Below are 19585 nucleotides of genomic sequence, written 5' to 3' on the forward strand. Positions count from 1 at the left end.
CCTCAGCGCGGGGAAACGTCATAGCCACTCCCACTTGAAGCCCATTGGAAGGGGCGCTGGTCTGGAAGCTATTAGCTCTCTACAGGGAGAGGGAAGCAGAGTTAGTGGGTTTCAAAGTGTCCAAAGTGCCTGCAAACTTGGAATGCAGTAGCCCTGGGTCCCTTTCCCTTGTCTAGATTCTTCCAGAACCAGGAGAAACAACCCTGCTATTTCCCATCTGAGGTGACCCCATGCCAAGAAGCCGATTGCACCCCGTCTCTGGATGATGACTATGTACTTTCGAGAAGTGACCTGTGCCCTGTTTGCCTTTCAGCCATCCCACAACCAGCGGCAGCGCTGCTGAGATCATGTCTGTGTTGTTCTTCTACACTATGAGGTACAAACAGTCAGAACCAGAGAACCCGGACAACGACCGTTTCATCCTGTCCAAGGTGAGCTGATGGGGAAGCCAGAGCCTGCTCAGACGCTGACTTCTTAAACTCATTGTAAAAAGACATTGTGTGGCAACAAAGCCACAAACGGGCTCGCTTTATCTTTCTTTCTTTGTGTTTAAACACATAAAAGGTGTTCTAGTGAGGACTGCTGAAAGTGTGTGCCCTTTCATCCCATTGTTGGTGCCCTGCCTGGCCCCACCTAGCATAAAAGCCCCTACTTTTGCAGAGTCTTGTGACTTGGGCCCTTTGTGCCACCTGAGCAGAGAGGGGCAAGGGTAGCAAACCCAAATCACTGGGCTCGAGGGAAATTGACTGGGACTGGGGAGGGGCATCCCACCCCTGTGAGTCTGCTTTCCCAGCAGATTTGACCTGACCCTGACAGGGGACCTGTTTATTAAGAGTATATAAAATACCAGGACCTTAGGACGTTGGAGGTTGGTAACTGTTGAGTCAGTACTGACTCATAGCAACCCGGTATAGAGTGTCTAAGGAGTGCCTGGTGGGTTTGAACCACTGACCTTTCCGTTCAAACTGACCTTGTGACCCAGGGCTTATCCTGCAGCACCACACCAGGATGTTGGGGCTCAGGAATGTTCTCAAATAAGGTGCATCCAAGAAGAACAGGCAGCTGGTTGGATGCCATCTGAAAGTACATGATGTCTTGAAGCAAGCATTTTTAGTTCAGTCAGGAGAGCATCTTGTACAAACAGAAAGAGAAGTGGGGGCAGCAGGAACTAATTTACAGACAAGTTCAAATATGGAGAGGACTGGACTATCTAGGGGTCATGATTGCAATCCTTGTCTGGCTGTCTGAAACATTATCTCAAGTTTTGGGCAAAAAAAATTTGTCTTTGTGTGTTGTCTGCACGTGTATGTATTGTGGGTGTGTTTGTATTGTGTGAGTGTGTATGATAGTGTGTTAGGGGTAGTGTGTGTGTGTAGTTCTGTAGTATTGCTGGTAGAAGCCCTGGTGTCACAGGGTTCGAACCTACCAGCCACTCCACAGGAGAACGACATGGCTGCCTGCTTCGATAAACATTGCCTACCTCAGACATTCCCACTCAAAAGGACAAGCAGAGCAGCCTGGAGCAGCTAGAGGAACAGAAGATACTTATTTGAAAGAAAGACCAGTACGGAAAATCCAAAACAGTAACAGCAGTCTGGTTGAATACCACAAGAACAAGCAAGTTGTTTGATGGGGTGCCATCAAGGCAAGCAATCAAGTCCCTTCAGGGCAAACCCCCTTCTAAAGACTGAAACCCAAAGGGAACATGAGCAGGCATGTAAGTTTGCTGACAACCATATTGGTCTACTGATGAGGAAAAGTCAGGGGGAAAGCAGCAATAAAGATGTGGGCTGAGTCTGACCACGTTCAATAGACTCCTGTCAACCTGGAGTGAGACCTGGGGACTCCTGAGCCCATGGACAGGGACATAGCCACAGAGGGCTAGAGCAGAGAGTGAAGCATCCAGCTGATATGAAGTGAGGAGAGGTGCACAAGAATGCCCATACCTGCAGATAGTACCTATTTGACCAATCAATGGCTGGATGAAGACTAGAGGAAGAAAGAAGGGAAAAAAAAGTGTAATCTGCTACAATTTGATGAACTTGACCTATACTTCGGATGTAGTAGCTTAAAAAAACAGGGAAAGAATCTTCACCGTAAGGATCATTCCCACCCTCTCTGTACATAGGGTTGATAAGGATGGGCAACTTAGACATTTAGCTACCTAAATTGGGGGTGTGGTGCTGTGGGCTAATGCGTCAAGACTACAAAGTCATTTGAACTGCAAGGTTGGTGGTTCAGGCTCACCAGCGGCTCCTTGGAAACCCTGTACAGGGTCGCTGTGGGTCGGAATCGACTTGATGGCACTTAACAACAATAAAGGGATGGAGTGACTGGCTTACAAGTTTTCAAGAGGGAGTTTAGTTTCAGAGGGTGTGGAGGAAGGTAGAATCTCCATTGAGATGGGGCTGGTGAAAGGAGATGGGGATAAGACTCTTGTGGTTCAATAGTGAGTAATTATTGTCAGGACTGATTACGATGGTTGTGCATGTAAAGGTAGACATTTTGTAACGTAAAGAGGGGAGTGCTTGATCTTGCAGTCCAGGAGCGGAGGACCCTGGGACCAACAAGGGAGAAGAGTAGGAGTGGAGTGGGGGGCCCTATCCAAAGAAGCAGCGATGCCAGAGATGGAAGCAGAAATAATGACATGGAGAGATGGAGCGGCTGGGGACTCTAACCTCAAGGAGGGAGAGGGGCTGTGTGCTGGCAGCTGGGGGCCAGGCTTGCAGGGTGTGCCCTTGCGTGGTTTGAATGCTTATAAATTCCTGAGTGTTTTGGTGTACATCCAAAAACAAACAGCAAACAGAAGTAAATACTGTTGAATGATGATGCACGGAGGGGATTGTAATCATTGCAATGACACGAACTACGATAGTATGAGTGTAAAGCTTATGTTCTCCCATGTAAATTATCATTCAATTCACAATAAAAACTTTAAAAAAAAAAAAAAAGATTTCCCACCTCAGAGCCCCTGTGGACAGTCCAGCTCAGTTTTGGAGTCAGAATCAGTTCAACAGCAATGGGTCTGGTTTTGGGGGGGAGTAGCAGTTGGTGAATCCAGGTTAAGGGTACTGTTCTCACAACTTTTATGTGAATTTGGACTTTCTTCCAAATAAATGTTCAAAAAATCTGGGCAATCTACACTCTGGTTGGAAATAGAAAGACCCCTTGATGACTGTGTAACTGGTAGGACCAGCGAGGCAGGCAGACAGTTGAGTTTGGGTGGAAGCAACAACTCGTGAGCTAACAAAGGTGCACTGGAGCAATTGGGCCTTCCCACCGTATATCTAGGATTGCCAGAGATGAGAAGGCACAGGGACTGAGGCTTCCTGCGGTGGGGGGAGGGAGTCTGTCATCCCCTTCCTGATGCAGTGCTTTGTTTGGGTTTGGTAATCTGTGTGTTTTCTCCAGCCAAGCAGCCTGGGGCGCAGGCCTTTGTTTCTCCATGCTTACTCGGTGCTGGATGGGAAGAGACAGTGTAGGAATCCAGGCAAGATGGCTTGTTTCTTCCACAAGACCGTGTGAGAGGAGCTGTACCTATAGCACCTCGTAGGGTCCTGGTGTGGCACTGTGGGTTAATGCACTGGACTGCAAGGTCGGTGGTTCAGCCAGCTGCTCCTCAGGAACCCTATACACGGTTGCTATGAGAACCGGCCTGATGGCACTTAACAACAACAACAGCACCTTGTACGAATCTCCATTCTAGTGCAAAGCCTCCCTTAATTGGGATCATCATCCTGAAAGCAGCAGGTTCTGGAATGGGATGGGCGCACCTGTTGGGCCCACCTCAGCCAGTGGTCTGTGGACCACTCTAACCGCTCCCTCACCACCACACACTGCCTGCCACTCAGGGAGGGGCCTTGCCTCCACTTTTCCCATACAAGGAAATCTAGAAATGGAGGCACCTGGCCTGTGCCTCCCTGCTAGCAGGAAGTAAAGTTGGTCTGAACCCAGGCTCCCCCCATCCCATGACTCAGTGGGTGGGTACACAAGGCAACCGGGGAGAGGGGCTGCAGGGTGGAAGGACAAAGCTTGTTACCGCCAGTGAAGCAGGAGGAGTGGTCAGAAGCAGGGAAAACTCTGTTAAGCTAGAGGGTGATGGGCAGAAAGGCAGCTTCCCGAGGAGCTTTGTGGATGCTGAGCAGGGGAAGCAGCCAGGACAGTCAGCAGGACCCCAGGAGGAGTAGAGGGGAGGAAACCAGAAGGAGAAAGGGTCTGAGGCTAGTGAGCCTTATTCCAACCCTGGTAGTGATGAACACATCCAGACTCGACTTCAACTGAGCTGTCGTTTTAATGCGGCGGGCAGACCAGGGACAATCATGTGAACAGGTAGCATGTCAGATGGGGCTAAGCATTCTACAGCAGAATAAAGTGGAGCAACAGGGGCACTAGTTGAGAAAGAATGCTCTAGGAAGATTTCCATGCTGACATTTGCACAGAGAATTGAAGAGGTAAGAGAGCAAGCCTTGTGTGGTTCCAGGGCCAAAGGACAAGTGCAAAGGCCCAGCGGCAGGCATGGCCTGATGTGTTCAAGGGCCAGCAGGGGTGAGGGGAGGGAGGGAAGCCCTGAAGCAGTGGGAGCGAGATCAGGCCAGAAGGAGAAAGCAGCACAGACCTTGGACAGTTGTCAGCAGAGAGGTGATGACATGACTTAGTCTTTGGCAGGCTCTGTCTGCTGGATGGGTAGCAGACTGCGTGTGGAGGCAGCTGGGAGGCCACTGCAATGACAGGCAAGGTGCTGAACAACTTGGCATCTCCATGCTCTGTGCTGCCTTGGGACTGGGGCACTTTCCAGTACTGCAGTGGCTCACACACCAGATGGGGCTGGTTCATTTTTAGCATCGACCCCATTGTAAAATCTCAGTTGCCCTGGGTTCTACAAATCCGGTTTCTAGTGAAGAAACCATGTTCTCCGAAAAGGTTGCACACTGGGTGTGTGCACAGCTGGATCGCTTCTTTGCTGGTGCACTCTGCTTGGGCTGTTTTGTTGAGCAGAAAGAAGCCTCCCTCTTCCTCTGTGTCCCCAAAGCTCCCACCACTTGCGCCAGGCTGCATGGGCAAGAGCTACTGCTCTGCGGCCTCTGCTCCATGGTCTGCCTGGGATGTTGACCAGCTTTGGGGACACATGAGTGGGGAGAACAGGTTGTGCCTGTGGTTAGTGCTACCACAGGTGGGGAGGGCCTGCCCTTGGAGTAGGCCCACAGCTGGGCCCAAAGCCCTTTGGTCTTTTCTCTCACAGAGACTGTCGAACGTAGAGGTGTTATCGGGCTGGCTGGAGCAGGGCCTAGGTGCTGCGTGTGGGATGGCTTATACTGGCAAGTACTTTGACAAGGCCAGGTAAGTGCTCACCTCAAAACCACTTAACTACCCCTCCATCCCAGACACACAAGGAAATGCTGTTGATTTGTGAAAGGATCTGTTTTTCTGGAGGTGTGTCCTGGCGACTGCAGTTGTGGGTACAGGGAGGGGGCCAAGGGGCTAGGCATGTTGACATAGGTTACAGCCTTGCATGCTCCCTTGCCCTCCACTGTGCCCAGCATGTCCTGGTCCAAGGTGTCTTGGGCTCAATTTCTCTAAGCCTGTGTTCTCCAGGGCCAGGGTGAAGGGAGGGGCAGCCACCTAGCTCTGTGGGGTTGGGGACAGCCCCCAGGCGTCCAGTTGCTCCATGGACAGACTTCCGGTCACCTTGCTGGTATCTTGTTGGGACCCTGTTTCCTTAGTGCTTGCAACCTCAACCCACCCCTAGGGCTCCAAGTGGGCTCTGCTGGATTCCTCCAGTGATGGGTCAGAGAGATGCAGGTAGGACACTTCGATGTTTGGCTTCTGCTGCAGGGATCCTGCATGGGGGAAGGGGCTTTCCAGCCTCAGGTCAAGTCTCCCTCCCTGCCCTGTCAGCCCCTGCCCCAGCAGTTTCCTGGTCCATGTGACTAAGTCACTTAGAGCGTTGTAGTGGAGTCTGGGTTGTGGTTTCTGGGCATCAGTGGCCCATTTTGCTGTTTCAGTGCCTACAGAACGCACGCTGCTCAGGTAGAAGTTTCGATTGTTCTTACTCATGTAAGCACAAGGAGCTTCAAGAAGCTCTTGGGAAAGTGGACTGAAAAGAGAGCATTTTTCTAGTAACTTTTTGAAGTCCCCTCCTGAATTGGTAAGCTCAGAGCTCGAAGTCAGCTGCCCTGACAGAGCGGGTATGAGTGTTGGTTTTGGTGTGTATGTGAGTTTTCTTCCCATTGCCCTGCTGGGTTGTGATGCCAGAGAAGTGGCAGACAAAGCTGAAAATTAGCCCTAACACTTAACTTGGAAGCAGCAACTGATGGTAGAGAGCCATCCAGAAGCGCCCCGTAGCCTGGAAAGCCGTGGGGCTGCACAGAGTTGCTGTGGAAGCAGCGTCCTCAGTCTGTGCCTCTTCGGCACTTGATGACCTATGCGAGCCTCGAGCCAGGTCCTCATTGTCTCTTGGCTTGCTCCAGCTACCGGGTGTACTGCCTGCTGGGAGACAGCGAGTGCTCAGAAGGCTCTGTCTGGGAGGCCTTGGCCTTTGCTTCCCACTACAACCTGGACAACCTTGTGGCCATCTTCGACGTGAACCGCTTGGGGCCAAGCAGCGCCCTGCCCCTCGAGCAATGCATAACCATCTACCAGAAGCGCTGCGAGGCCTTTGGGTGAGCTTCTCTCCTGTTACTCTCTTTTTCCTGTCTCGCTCCTTTCATCTCTCATAACCCAGCCCCTCCACCTGTCGACAGGTGGAATACTTTTATGGTGGATGGTCATAACGTGGAGGCGCTGTGCCAGGCATTTGAGCTAGCAACTCAAGTGAAGAACAAGCCCACAGCTGTGGTGGCCAGGACCTTCAAGAGCCGAGGGATTCCGAGTAAGTAAAGGGTTCTCTCTGGCTTGGATCTTGACAAAGATCTGTCTGCACAAAGAGGCAGGAGGCCTCACAGACCAACCAGGCACATTGTTTACTTGCTTCACTAACTGCATGCATCCAGTGCAGTAGGCTGATCCCTACCCCTTCACACTCAGTCCAGTGGAGCAAATAGGGCCTGGGAGTCCATGATGTTACACACACATGTACACATATATACACACATACACATCCATACATCTCCCTGGGCAGAACAGAACAGTCTTTGCAGTCAGGGACCACTTCTCTGGGATAGGGAAACTGTGGGATGGGGCTTTTTATAAAGACTTGAAGCGAGACAATTGCCTGATCAGATAGATGTTGATTTTAGAAATGGAGTGGGCACACAGGTTTCTGCAGTAAGTCAAGTTCCTTTCAGATGGGTTGAGTGTGTGAAGTGCCTACGGAAGAGCCGAATGGAGTCCTCAGGTGTGTCAGTCTGTACATGTGCCTGTTTGTGGCTTCAGAGACAGCAATTTACAGACTCCACAGGCTTTAGTTGGACCCTAAAACTATGTGAATGATGGTTGTCTAGTTATAACGTTATTTAAGAGCACGGCCAGCCTTGGCACTTTGTTGGAAGTATTTAGCTCCTTGCAGCCGAAGTCTTTGCACAGAATTAGGACAGAAATAAAGCGATGTTGACCATAGGTCTGAAGGAGCTGAGCTCTTGCTCTGTCTGGATAGTATCTTGTTTGGCTGGGAGCAGATGCCCACACCCAGGGCAGGTGAGAACAGTGCTTTCTGACCTTCACATAGGAGTCGCTAGAAGGGTAGTCATTCAAAGTCAGAAAGCGTAGGGTGCAAACGGGGAGGCCAATGCCCAACTGTGCTGCTCTGTGGATTGTTGTTGTTAAGTGCCTTTGAGTCCCTTCTGGGCCATAGTTACCCTGTATAGGGTTTCCGAGGAGCAGCTAGCGAGCTTGAACCGCCAATCTTACAGTTCAAATCAATTTTGCAGTCCAGTGCGTTAACCCTCAGTGTAACATCAGGCCTCCGAGAAGTGGATGCACAGGCCCTAAAGTGTGGTATGCACACTGGCACATTTACTGTGCCCAGACCATCTGAGAGAATACACTCCCAACATTACCCCGATGCAGTTGACTTTTTATGCTTGAAAGTCTCTGATGATTCAGCGTCACATGCTACATTGGTAACACAAGTATGTATAATAGTCGCAATTCGGAAAATAATTTATTTTGTAACACCATCGGTACTGTGCTTGAAAATTACTTCTAAAATAAGTACACAATTCAGAAATGCATACATCGATTATAGTTTTGCCAAATAACTCTGAACTGAGAAAACACACACTGGAATTGCAGCTCATGCAGATGTGGGTGGGAGTCATCTGGAGACCCACTGGCCCACATACTTCAGTGAGCAAAGGATGCTACATTCTTCACCCCAGATGATGGGATTGATTTCCCAGCTGTAGATCCCCAACCCCTTAGGGGGGCAGGTGCATGTACCGGACACCACTACTTGAATGCCTCCCAGCTCTGACTTTGAGTCGCCAGGGTAGGACCTGAGTCTCCAGAAGACCCCTCTAATAAGTCCTTACTCCAGTATGCCCAGTTCAGTAAATGCCAACTCTCCCAACTTGCTGTGGGCATAAACCTGGGTATCATTCCTGCCTCTACCCTCTCCCTTTCCTACTCCCCCCCCCCTCCACACATTGTTCTTGCTCCTCTATATGTCCACCACCTGGAGCCTCACTAGACTCCTGTCCCCTACCTGACATAGCAGTCACTCCCCATCAGAACCCCTCAAGGTTTCCCATCTTGCTTTGAATAACACCTGAACCCTTTCTCAGACCCACCAGACCCTGCCCGGTCAGCCTCGGACTCTTTCTCCACCTCAGCTTCCTTCCCTCTCCCTCAGTCACCAGCCTGTGTTCTCTGACAGCACTAGGGTCCCAATCCTGCTTTGGGGTAGTGGGGGATTTGCTCCTTTGAGTCCTAGGCTATCTTCCAGTGACCTAGCTGTTGAATGAATGCCTGCTTCTCATTTGGCAGCTGTTGAGGGTGCTGAAAATTGGCATGGAAAGCCAATGCCAAAAGAGCGAGTCGATGCAATTATTAAACTGATTGAGAGCCAGATAGAGACCAACAGTGAGCTCGTGCCAAAGCCCCCTGTGGAAGACTCGCCTCTCATCAACATCATGGAGGTAAAACTGACTGTACCACCTAACTACAGAGTCGGAGACAAGGTAGGCCAAAAAGATAGGTAACTGGATCAATCCTGGCCATCAGCTGCTTTCTTCTCTGATTTTCTTCCTAAACTTAACACAGTATTCTGTATTTGTTCTGATCTCCACAAATGAAAAAAAGAATTAAATGGTGTGGCAGTGAAGGTTTTTGACTTTCTCTAACTTCACTTTGCTTTCACAGCTGTTGACATTTGAATGTGCTTACAGGCAATTTGAAACAGATTTGGACAATGCAAACATTGTCACTTTGCATGCTTCCTAACTTAAGCTGAAGACTTACAATCGAGTGTGTGCTACAGACATTCTCACTGGTCAGCTCACTGCCTGGACAACATCAGGAAGCAGACCAGTGTACCCCAACTAAGTTCTGAAAAAAGGAAACAAGTCAGACCTGAACCCCTGAATAGAAAGTCTCATTTTTCATTTCCATGTGTATAGGCTGCCTTCTGACATAGTCTTTCTCTTTCCATGAGTCTAGAGTCTTCAGCTGCTCTGTCTCTCCATGCCCTCCTCTCTGCCTCCATCTCTGGTGGTGCTGCTTCTCGAATAGGATCCCACATTCTGCTCATGCTGTTGACCCTTGTTGGTCCTAGGGTCCTCTGTTCCTGGACTGTAAGACTAACTACTCCACCGTTTTTGTTAAATAAAACTTCTATCTTTACAGTTGTGACAACTGCAATTAGTCATGATAACAATTATTCACTATTGAATCGTAACAATCTTATCCCCATCTCCTTTTACCAGACCCATCTAGACAAGATGAAAACTATTCAATGGGGATTCTACCTTCCCCCACACACTCTGAAACTAAACTCCCTCTTGAAAACTTGTAAGCCAGTCACTTCGTGCCTTATTTTTCACTTCGTGCCTTCATAGCGCTCCTATTTTAGGTAGCCAGTGTCTTAAGTATACAGACAGGACAGGATGAAGACTCCTTCCCTCTCAGTGGTATTTTGAGCCACTAAAGCCATGAGTATAAGTCCAGAGCTTAGTCTCATTGGTTCTCCTTTGTAGATAACTTCATTTTTCCTGAGCTGCTCTCAGGAGTCTTTCTATGCCTTTCTATTTGGAAAGTTTGAGTATGATGAGTCTTGGTGATTTTCTTTTGTTTGAAGTTTGTTCAGCTTCTTGTGTCTTAAAGAAAGCTTTCTTCCAACAACACTGGGACAATTTTCTCTGTGCTTTTTATTTTCTCTGCCTGTTCTAGAATTCCGATCAAATTTAGGTTATTTCTCTTCATGGTATCCCATATAAATGTTAGACTTTCTTTGCGTTTTCTTCATTTATTTTTTTTTTCTGATTGTTCTTGTAGTATCTTAGTATTGAGAGATTTATCTTCAAGCTCACTATTTTGGGCTTCCTTTACTTCAGATCTACTCCTTTTCCCTTTTTCTTTAAATCTGAGTACTAATCATCTGTATTTTGATTTGTTTCAAAATTTGCATTTATTTGTTCTGTTTGTTCTTGTTATTCTTGCTTTCCTCAATCTTTATGTCAGTTCTTAAGATAGTACCTAAATATCACTTTTTACTTCTTTTTCAGTTAGCCATTACCTTTTCTTCCTCAGGAACATTTTCTGGCTCTGCATCTTGGTCATTTGTTTGAGCCATTCTCTCATGTTTCTTTATGTGAACTAAAATTGTTGTCTTCAGGGCATTATGGGTTGTTGTATTTGTATTTAATTGATGATTGTATGCTGATGTGCTCTTACACTCTCACCAACAGTCTCCTGTGGGAGTAGTTAGAGAATGGATGTGTGTGCACTGTTCTCATTCACTGTTCATGCAACTCAGTTTAGGGTGGGTTTGGCTGGTGTTAACTATCATCTATCATTGATCAGGTGGCATAGGAGCTGGCATTGGCTCTTGCCCGGTGGGTGGAGCTTCAGAGGATATAGCTGTGGATGGGCATGGTTGCTGTCTCCCGTTGGGTGGAAAAGAGAAACATCCTACACACACACACAAAACAAATAAACAAGGAACCAACAATTAAAAGATAAAATAATAAAGATAGAAAAGAAATAAAAACAGGCAGTAACCAGAAAGAAGGACTGTAACAACTCTGAAGACAAAAGAGGGACAGAGAATTAGAGCCATAGAAGAGAACCATAAGGGAGAGAGAAAACAAAAGGAAGAAATTTTTAAAAACCTTTAAGAATAGCTAAAAAACAGAGGGGGGGGAGGGGGACAGGAAAATGGAGCTTCAGAAGAGGAAATAAAAGTAAATTTTAAAAACTGGTGAGAGGAGAGATGAAAGAGTTGAGAGTAAAGAAAGATCAAAAGGGGATAAAAGAAGAGGGGAAATGAGAAACAGGAAAAGGAAAGACAAAAGCAGAGCTTAGGAAGAAAATTAAAGAGAATGAAAAGAGGAAGGAGGAAAAAAAATAGTAAAAAAAAATGAAGCAGCAAAAGGAGATAAGCAACCCCCCACTCCCCCACTCCCCCACCCCCAAAAAGTACAGCTGTTGGAGCTAAAGTGGAGAAAACTCTGGGGGGGCTCCTGCAAGCCAGGAAGCTCACCAGGTAGATGTAGGAGGGGTGTGAGAGTGCAGTTCCTATTGGCCTCAGCGTGATCGATGTTCAGGGCACTTGGTTCTTGATGGAGCTGCTTTCGGTGTCTGTGAGAGGACCACAAGGCAGCTAGAGACAGGGTGACTGATTAAATGCTGGTTTGGTGGTTCTGAGAGTTCTGTAGGTCCTGAGTCAGGCCTACCTGGATCCAGACACCAACATGGCACACCAAATCAGAGCATCCGGCTCCGCATCACACTGGCAGGATTCCCGAACTCACTGAGAACAGGGTCTGCATTGGGATTAGTTGAAGGTGGAAACTGACCACACTTTGGGTCACCAGGGCAGCATGGGGAAAAAGAGGGCATCACACCTTTTCAGTTGCTTGTGTGACTTTGTTCTCCAGGCCACCTTCTGTTGCCAGAGCAGCTCATAAAGGTTCAAGATGATTGTGCCGTGGCTGGCTGGCTATTCACCAGCCAGTTATCCCTCTTTGCCATCCCTGCTAAGCTTCTCCCAACATGCACTCAATCCACTTCCCTAACCTTTATTCTGAAGTTCAGGCTTCCAGGATTTTCATCCATGTTTGTTTCATTCGGTCTCGTATCTTTGTTGTAGAGGGTCTGTGTAGTGTATCTGTCTAGTCTTCCATATTACTGGAAACTCAGAACAGTGTATTTTGAGAAATTGTACCGAATTGCTGTGTTTGTCTATGGAAGATGAAGTTATAAGGAATTTTAACTGATATTTATTAAAATATTATGTGTTTTATGAACAGGAAAACATTAGCACCTTAAGGAAACAGGCCAGTTCATCAAAAATCAACTGAAAACCAAACAGCTGCATTAATACAAAATTATGTAAGAGCTAGTGTTCTCTGTGGTACTAGCTAGCCTAGGTCAGTAGTTAGAAAACATCAATGTATCAAATTAGCCCTTAGAAGGAGGACATAACCACAGAGGGAGAAGGACATTCAAAGAATCACAAGAGAAAACTCAGCACAACTCTAGGATAATTGATATGGAAACCTGTCAAAGAAGTGACCAATTTTTAGTTTCAAGTAAAATATTAAAATCAATGCAGAAAGATAAAGTAGATCAGTAGTGAAAGAAATAAGTGAGAAAACTCTCAGACAGTTGTATCTCCAATGTGCCAGACTCCCCAGATTACAAGAGTGACTTATTTTTAACCTTCAAGGAACTGGTAATTCCTAAACTGTTTCAAACATTTCCAAATATGGACAAAGGCCAAAGCCTCGCAATTCCACTCTGATGCCAGAACGTGACAAAGAAAAAAGCTGCAGAACAACCTCACTTAGGAATAATAATGGTAAAAATTATAAATAAAACATTAGCCAATCTCAGATTCATTTGTACATTCAGAGAAGTATGCAGCTGACTCAGTGAGGTTCACGTTAGTAACGCAGAAGATGCATCACCATGAGGACACGTGTGCATATGATTCCCCATTAGGTCAGTGGGAGGGGAAACCATGGCTCTGTCAACAGATGCTAAACAAAAGCAGCTCAAAAAATCCAACATGCACCCTGGTCTGGGCTTAGTTTATTATAAACTATGTATGTTAGTAAAAGAAAACTAGTGAAATACTTGATTTCCATTGTCTATGTGGGTTTAGATCTCTTAAACCTTGAACCATCTTCGTACCTAATGGTAAAGGCATTCAGATTATCTGGCAAAGGTGTTCGCCCCTGCTCTGGAGATGCTAGCCAATGTGCTTAAGTAAGAGAAAATAAATAAAAGAGTCCATATTGACAGGGAGAAGGCAAGCCTGTTATTTGCAGATGGTATAATTTTATATATCTGGAAAACCCAGGAGATTCAACTAGAAATTATTAGAAATAAGAAGAGAGTCCAGTAAGATAACTTAGAGCACAGCTAATATATAGAGATCAATTCCTTTCTTAAATTAAGGGGACTTCAAAAAGTTCTTGGTAAAATGGAAAATTTCCATGAGGCTTTTGAAGCTCCCTTGTAAGTAACTGAAAATAAATTAAATATGTTGTTTCTAAGTGCCATCGAGTAGAGATCCGACTCATAGCAACCCTGTACAGGGTTTCCAAGGAGCAGCTGGTGAGTTGGAACTGCCGGCCTTAACGGCCCAAACCAATGTTGCAGTTTACGGCAATAACTGGCAACGCCACACCAGAAGTCCAAATTAAATTAGGGTCTATATTAGGATGCTTGTAACATTTGTTAGATGTGGTTGAGTCTGTTCTGACTCCTAGCAACCTTACGCACAACAGACGAAAACACTGCCCAGTCCTGTGCCGTCCTCACAATTCTTACGCTTGAGCCCATTGCTACCACCACTCTGCCAGTCCATCTCGTTGGGGCTCTTCCTCTTTTTCACTGACCCTCCACTCTGCCAAGTATGATACCCTTCTCCAAGGACTGGTCCCTCCTGGTAATATATCTTAGAATGAGAGAGGAAGTCTGGCATCCTTTCCTCCAAGGGGCATGCTGACTTTCAGTTCCTCCTACACATACCTGTGTATTCTTCTGGCAGGCAGTCCATGGTGCTTACAGTGTTCTTCAGCATCGTAATTCAAATGCATCAATTCTTCTACAGTCTTCCTTAGTCACTGTCTTAACTTACACATGCATAGGAGGCTACTGAAAATACCATGATTTGGGTCAGGTACACCTTAGTCCTCCAACTGACATCTTTACTTTTAACACTTTAAAGATTTGTCTAATGCAGTATGTCTTGTCTGTCATTTCTGTGAGAGTTGATTGTGGATCCAAGCAAAATGAAGTCTTTGACAACTTCAGTTTTTTCTTGATTTATCACTGATGTTATTTCGTCTTCACTTTCAGCAAGTAGAGTTGTGTCACTTGCATGTCACAAGCTGTTAATGCGTTTTCCTCTAATCCTAAAGTCATATTCTTCCTATAATCCACCTTCTCTGATGATTTGCTCAGCATATTGATTGAATAAGTATGGTGAAAGGATACAACCCTAACCTACACTTTTCCTCAATTCTAAACTATTCAGCACCCCTTTTTCTATTTGAATGACTGCCTCTTGGTCTATGCACAGGTTCCTCATGAGCACAGTCAAGTATTCTGGAATGCTCATTCTCCACAGTCTTACCCATATCTTGTCATGATTCACACAGCCAGAAGCCTTTGCGTAGTCAATAAACACAGGTAAACATATCTTTCTGGTATTCACTGCTATTAGCCAAGATCTATCTGACTTGAGTAATAGTATCCATCATTTTACGTCCTCATCTGAATCTGACTTGCATCTGTTTCTAAATTATCTTCAGCAAAATTTTGCTTGCATGTGATACTAATGATGTTGTCTTATAGTCTGATGATTTCCACCTCTCTTTGGAATGGAAGCAAATGTGGATTTCTTCCAATTGGTTGGCCAGGTAGCTGCTGCTGTCTTCCAAGTTTTTTGGCATAGTTGAGTGAGTGCCTCCAGTGCTGCATCAGTTTGTTGAAAGATTTCAATTTGTATGCCATCTGTTTCCGGAGCCTTGTTCTTTGCCAGTGCCTTCAGTCATCTTGGATTTCTTCTTTGAGTACAAAATGGTTTTGTTTTGTTTTTTTATTAAGGATACCTTTTCTTTAACTTTTTACAGCAGCAGTCTCATACAATATTTGCCCTTCTGTGAATGAGCAATTTAACTTGGCTTAGTGTCTTCCAGGTTCATCCATGTTAGAATGTGTTTCACTGATTGATCATTTTAACATGGCATAGTATTTCAGTGTGTGCAGGCTCCATTATTCTGTTGTTGGGCTTGTAGGCTGCGTGGAACATGGATGTTCCTAGATCTAGCCATGTCATGGCTCTTGTTTCTTGAGGATCTATACCAAGTAATGGGGTGGGTGGGTGGGTCACACGGTATTCCTAATTCGTACTTTTTGAGAAAGCACCATACCATTTTGCACATTTTACACCATTACAGCCCCATCAGCAGTGTAGGAGGGTCCCAGGATCTCCACACCCTCACCAGCATTTGCTGTTTTCTGGACTTTGTTATCAGTTCTGGGATCAGATGACATCTCATTATTGTTTTGATTTGCATCTCTCTCATCCTGGTGTAGGTGATGTAGGATAAGCACTGGATAGCAAGGTCATTTTAAACTGTAAGGTGAATGGTTGAAACTTACCAGAAGCTCCTTGGAAACCCTATACAGGGTCACTGTGAGTTGGAACCAACTCGGTGACACTTAACAACAATCACACTACACTCTAAATGATGGACTGTGAACTATAAGGTCGGTGGTTCAAACCCACCAACTGCTCCTCAGAAAACCCTGTACAGGGTCGCTTTGAGTTGAAATCGACTTGACGGCACTTAACAACAGTTGCTAATGGAGTCCTGGTGTGGTGCTGTAGGATAAGCACTGGACTGCTAATCAAAAGGTCAGCAGTTCAAACCCACTAGCCGCTCCTGAGAAACCTATACAGGGTTGTGATGAGTTGGAAATGACTCAGCGGCCCTTAGCAACAACAACAATGGCTAATGATTACAAGCATTTCTTTATATGTTTGTTGGCTGCCTGAATGTCTTTAGTGACGTGTTTGTTCATGTCCTCTGTTTTTTAACTTTTTGAGGTGTTGAAGTGTTCTATAAATTTTAGGTTAGTCCCTGGTCTGATAAATCATTGCTAACAAGTCATTCCAAGTTTGTAGGCTCTCTTTTTACCCTTTGCAAAATCTTTTGATGCACATAAGTGTCTAATTTTTAGGAAGTCCCAGGCAGCTGTTTTATGTTCTGCTGTTTGTGTGTGTTTGGTAGTGTATTGATGCCATGTATCAGAGCTCCCAAGTTTTGTAACTACCTTTTCATTGATGATCTTTATAGTTCTAGGTTTTACATTTAGTCTTAAATCCATGTTGACTTTGTTTTTATAAAGTTGTTGTTGTTAAGTGTCGTCAAGTCAGTTCTGACCCATAGCAACCCTGTATAGGGCTTCTGAGGAGCAGCTGGTGAGCTGGAACCACTGACCTTGTGGTTCAAACGACTTCTGCAGTCCAGCGCATAACCCACAATGCCAAACTAGGACTCCTGTTTTTGTGTATGGTGTGGGATATGGATCTTGTTTCATTCTTCTGCAAATGGATGTCCAGTTTTGCCAATACCATTTGTTGAAGAGACTTCTCTTCCCCAATTTTATTTTGGCCCTTTGTCAAAGATCAGCTGACTGTAGGTAGATGGATTTGCTTCTGAATAGAATTGGTGTCAGCTCCTCTCTGAATGGTTGACAGAATTCAACAGTAAAGCCATCTGGGTCCGGACTTTTTGTAATTGGACGTCTTTTAATAACCTGTTCAAGTTCTTCATTTGTTATAGTTATGTTCAAGTCTTCTATCTAAGTCTGTGTTCACTTAGGTAGGACATGTGTTTCTGAGAATTTGTCCGTTTGTTACAGATTTTCAAACTTGTTGGAGTATAATTTTTCATAGTAGTCTGTTATCCTTTTTATTTCCATTGGTTCTGTTGTGACATCACCTATGTAATTTCTTATTTGTATTATTTACATCTTTTGTTAGAATTGTCCATGGTTTGTCAATTTTATTAACCCATTCAAGAAATCATCTTGTTTTGTTGATTTTTTCTATTTCATTTATTTCTGCTGTATCCCTTAGTATTTTTGTCTGTTGGCAGTAGCTTGCTTTGCTTCTTTTTTTCTAATTGTTGGAGATGTTGGGCTAAAGCATTGATTCGGGGGTTTTCTTCTTTTTGAATGTATGCGTTTATTGCTATCAATTGTCCTGTGTGCCCTTCATGTGGATCATGACAAGCTATGGACAACATTATGGAGAATGAACATTCTGGAACCCATAATTATGCTAATAAGAAACCTATACATAGACCAAAAGGTAGTTGTTCGAACAAAACATGGAACACGGAATGGTTTAGAATCAGGAAAGGTGTGTGCCAGGGTTGTATGCTTTCACCTTACTTACTCCATCTGCATGCTGAGAAGATAATCCGAGAAGCTGGATTAAACGCAGAAGTACATGGCATCAGGTTTGGAGAAAGATTCATTAACAACCTGCAATATGCAGATGACTCAACCTTGCTTGCTCAAAGTTTAGAGGATTTAATATACTTAATGACAAAGATCAAAGACCACAGTCTTCGATATGGCTTGCACCTCAATGTAAAGAAAACAAAAATCCTCACCACTGGACGAATAAAAATAACATCATGATAAATGGAGAAAAGAATGAAGTTGTCGAAGACTTCATTTTTCTCAGATGAACCATCAGCACTCATGGAATCAAATGATGTATTGCATTAGGCAAATCTGCTGCACAAGACCTCTTTAAAGCGTTGAAGAGCAATGATGTCAGTTTGAGGACTAAGGTGCACCTGACCCAAGCCAGGGTATTTTCAGTAGCCTCATATGCATGTGAAAGTTGCACAGTGAATAAAGACCACAGAAGAATCAATGCATTTGAGTTGTGTTGGAAGAGACTACTAAAAAAGAACAATATTTAATATTAATGTTTTTAATATTAAAAATATTTAGAAGACTGTTAAAAAGAACAAAGAAATCTGTGTTGGAAGAAGCACAACTAGAATGCTCCTCAGAAGCCTGGATGGGGAGAGACTTTGTCTTTCATACTATAGATATATTGTCAGGAGGGACCATTCCTTGGAGAAGGGGCAAAGTGGAGGATCAGTGAGATGGACTGACACAGGGGCAGCAGCAGTGGGCTCAAGTGTAACGAGTGTGAGGATGGCACAGGATTGGGCAGGGTTTCGTTCTGATGTGCATAGGGCCGCTCTGAGTCGGAACCGACTTGATCATATCTAATAACAACAGCACTGCTGGAGTCCCAAAGATTTTAACATTTTGTGTTTTCATTTTTGTTTGATTGAAGGAGTTTTGTGTTTTTTTTGTTTGTTTGTTTGTTTTGGTTTCTTATGTTACCCTGGTTTTAAGCAGGGTGTTATTATTCAGTTTTCATGTAATTGAATTTTTTCTCCATAGTCTTCTTATTGTTGATTTCTTATTGTATAGTGTTATTCTCTGAGAAGATGTTTTTTATGTTTTATTATTATTATTATTTATTGAGGTTTGCTTTGTGGTCTAGCATATGGTGCAGTTTGGAGAATGCTCCATGTGCACTGGGAAAGAATGTATCTTGTGCTGTTGTTAGATTGAGTGTTCTGTGTGTGTCTTTGAGGTTGTTTAGTTTTTTTGTGTCTTAGTTGAGTTTCTTTCTGGTTTTCCTGTCTTCATCAAAAGTGGTGTATTGATGGACTTCCAGCAAGATGGAAGACACACTACACGGGCCCTCTACAACAAGAGATATGAGAGACCAAATAAAGCAGACACAGATGTTAATTCTGGTACCTTGAACTTCAGAGGAAAGGGTAGAGAAGTGCATTGAGTGCTTGCTGGGAAGAGAAGCTGAGCAGGGACAGCAAAAGAGAAAGACTGGTAAACGGCTTGAGTATCTTGTGAGCAGCTTTGGCGACAGAAGGAGGCCTGGCAAAGCAGATTCACACAGGAGACAGGAAAAGTGTAATACAGTCTTTTCTCCATGCTCCCCTGGTGACCAGAGGTATGGCCAGCTCCCACCCTTAGCCACTTGCAACAGAACCCTGCTCTCCAGGAGCCATGTGGTTGCGAGGCACACCAGTGTGAGGTGGAGGCTGACTGTGCCACTTTGATGTCTGAATTCAGGTAGGCTTGGCTTCAGACGTACAAATCCTGCAGAGTTTAGACTAGTATTTAACCAGTCGCCCAGCCCCCAGCTTCCCTGTGGTCCTAACAGACACTGAAACCAGCTGCATCAAGGGGGGCCCCCGTGAACTACTTCTAGATTGAGTTCCTTGAACATAGAAAACACTAAAGCCAACAGGAACTTCATCTAGGGTCAAGAACTCTACTGTCACATCTCTTCCACAACCACCTCATGAGCTCCTTAAATTGCAAGAGCCTCCAGAGATTTCTCCCCTCT

The 19585-nt window shown here is 45.1% G+C and overlaps 1 protein-coding gene across 1 annotated transcript in view; it reads left to right on the forward strand.

Moving 5' to 3' along the window:
- Nucleotides 1-19585, forward strand: part of TKTL1 (transketolase-like 1) — a 32099-nt gene that overhangs the window by 926 nt on the left and 11588 nt on the right. The window contains exons 2-6 of the mRNA XM_006877232.1: nt 314-431; nt 5240-5337; nt 6468-6659; nt 6741-6868; nt 8923-9116. Coding sequence (XP_006877294.1) covers nt 314-431; nt 5240-5337; nt 6468-6659; nt 6741-6868; nt 8923-9116 — 730 coding nt within the window. The remainder of the gene's footprint in view (nt 1-313; nt 432-5239; nt 5338-6467; nt 6660-6740; nt 6869-8922; nt 9117-19585) is intronic.

This window comes from Chrysochloris asiatica, unplaced genomic scaffold, assembly GCF_000296735.1.
Source record: "Chrysochloris asiatica unplaced genomic scaffold, ChrAsi1.0 scaffold00445, whole genome shotgun sequence".
Lineage (NCBI taxonomy): Eukaryota > Metazoa > Chordata > Mammalia > Afrosoricida > Chrysochloridae > Chrysochloris > Chrysochloris asiatica.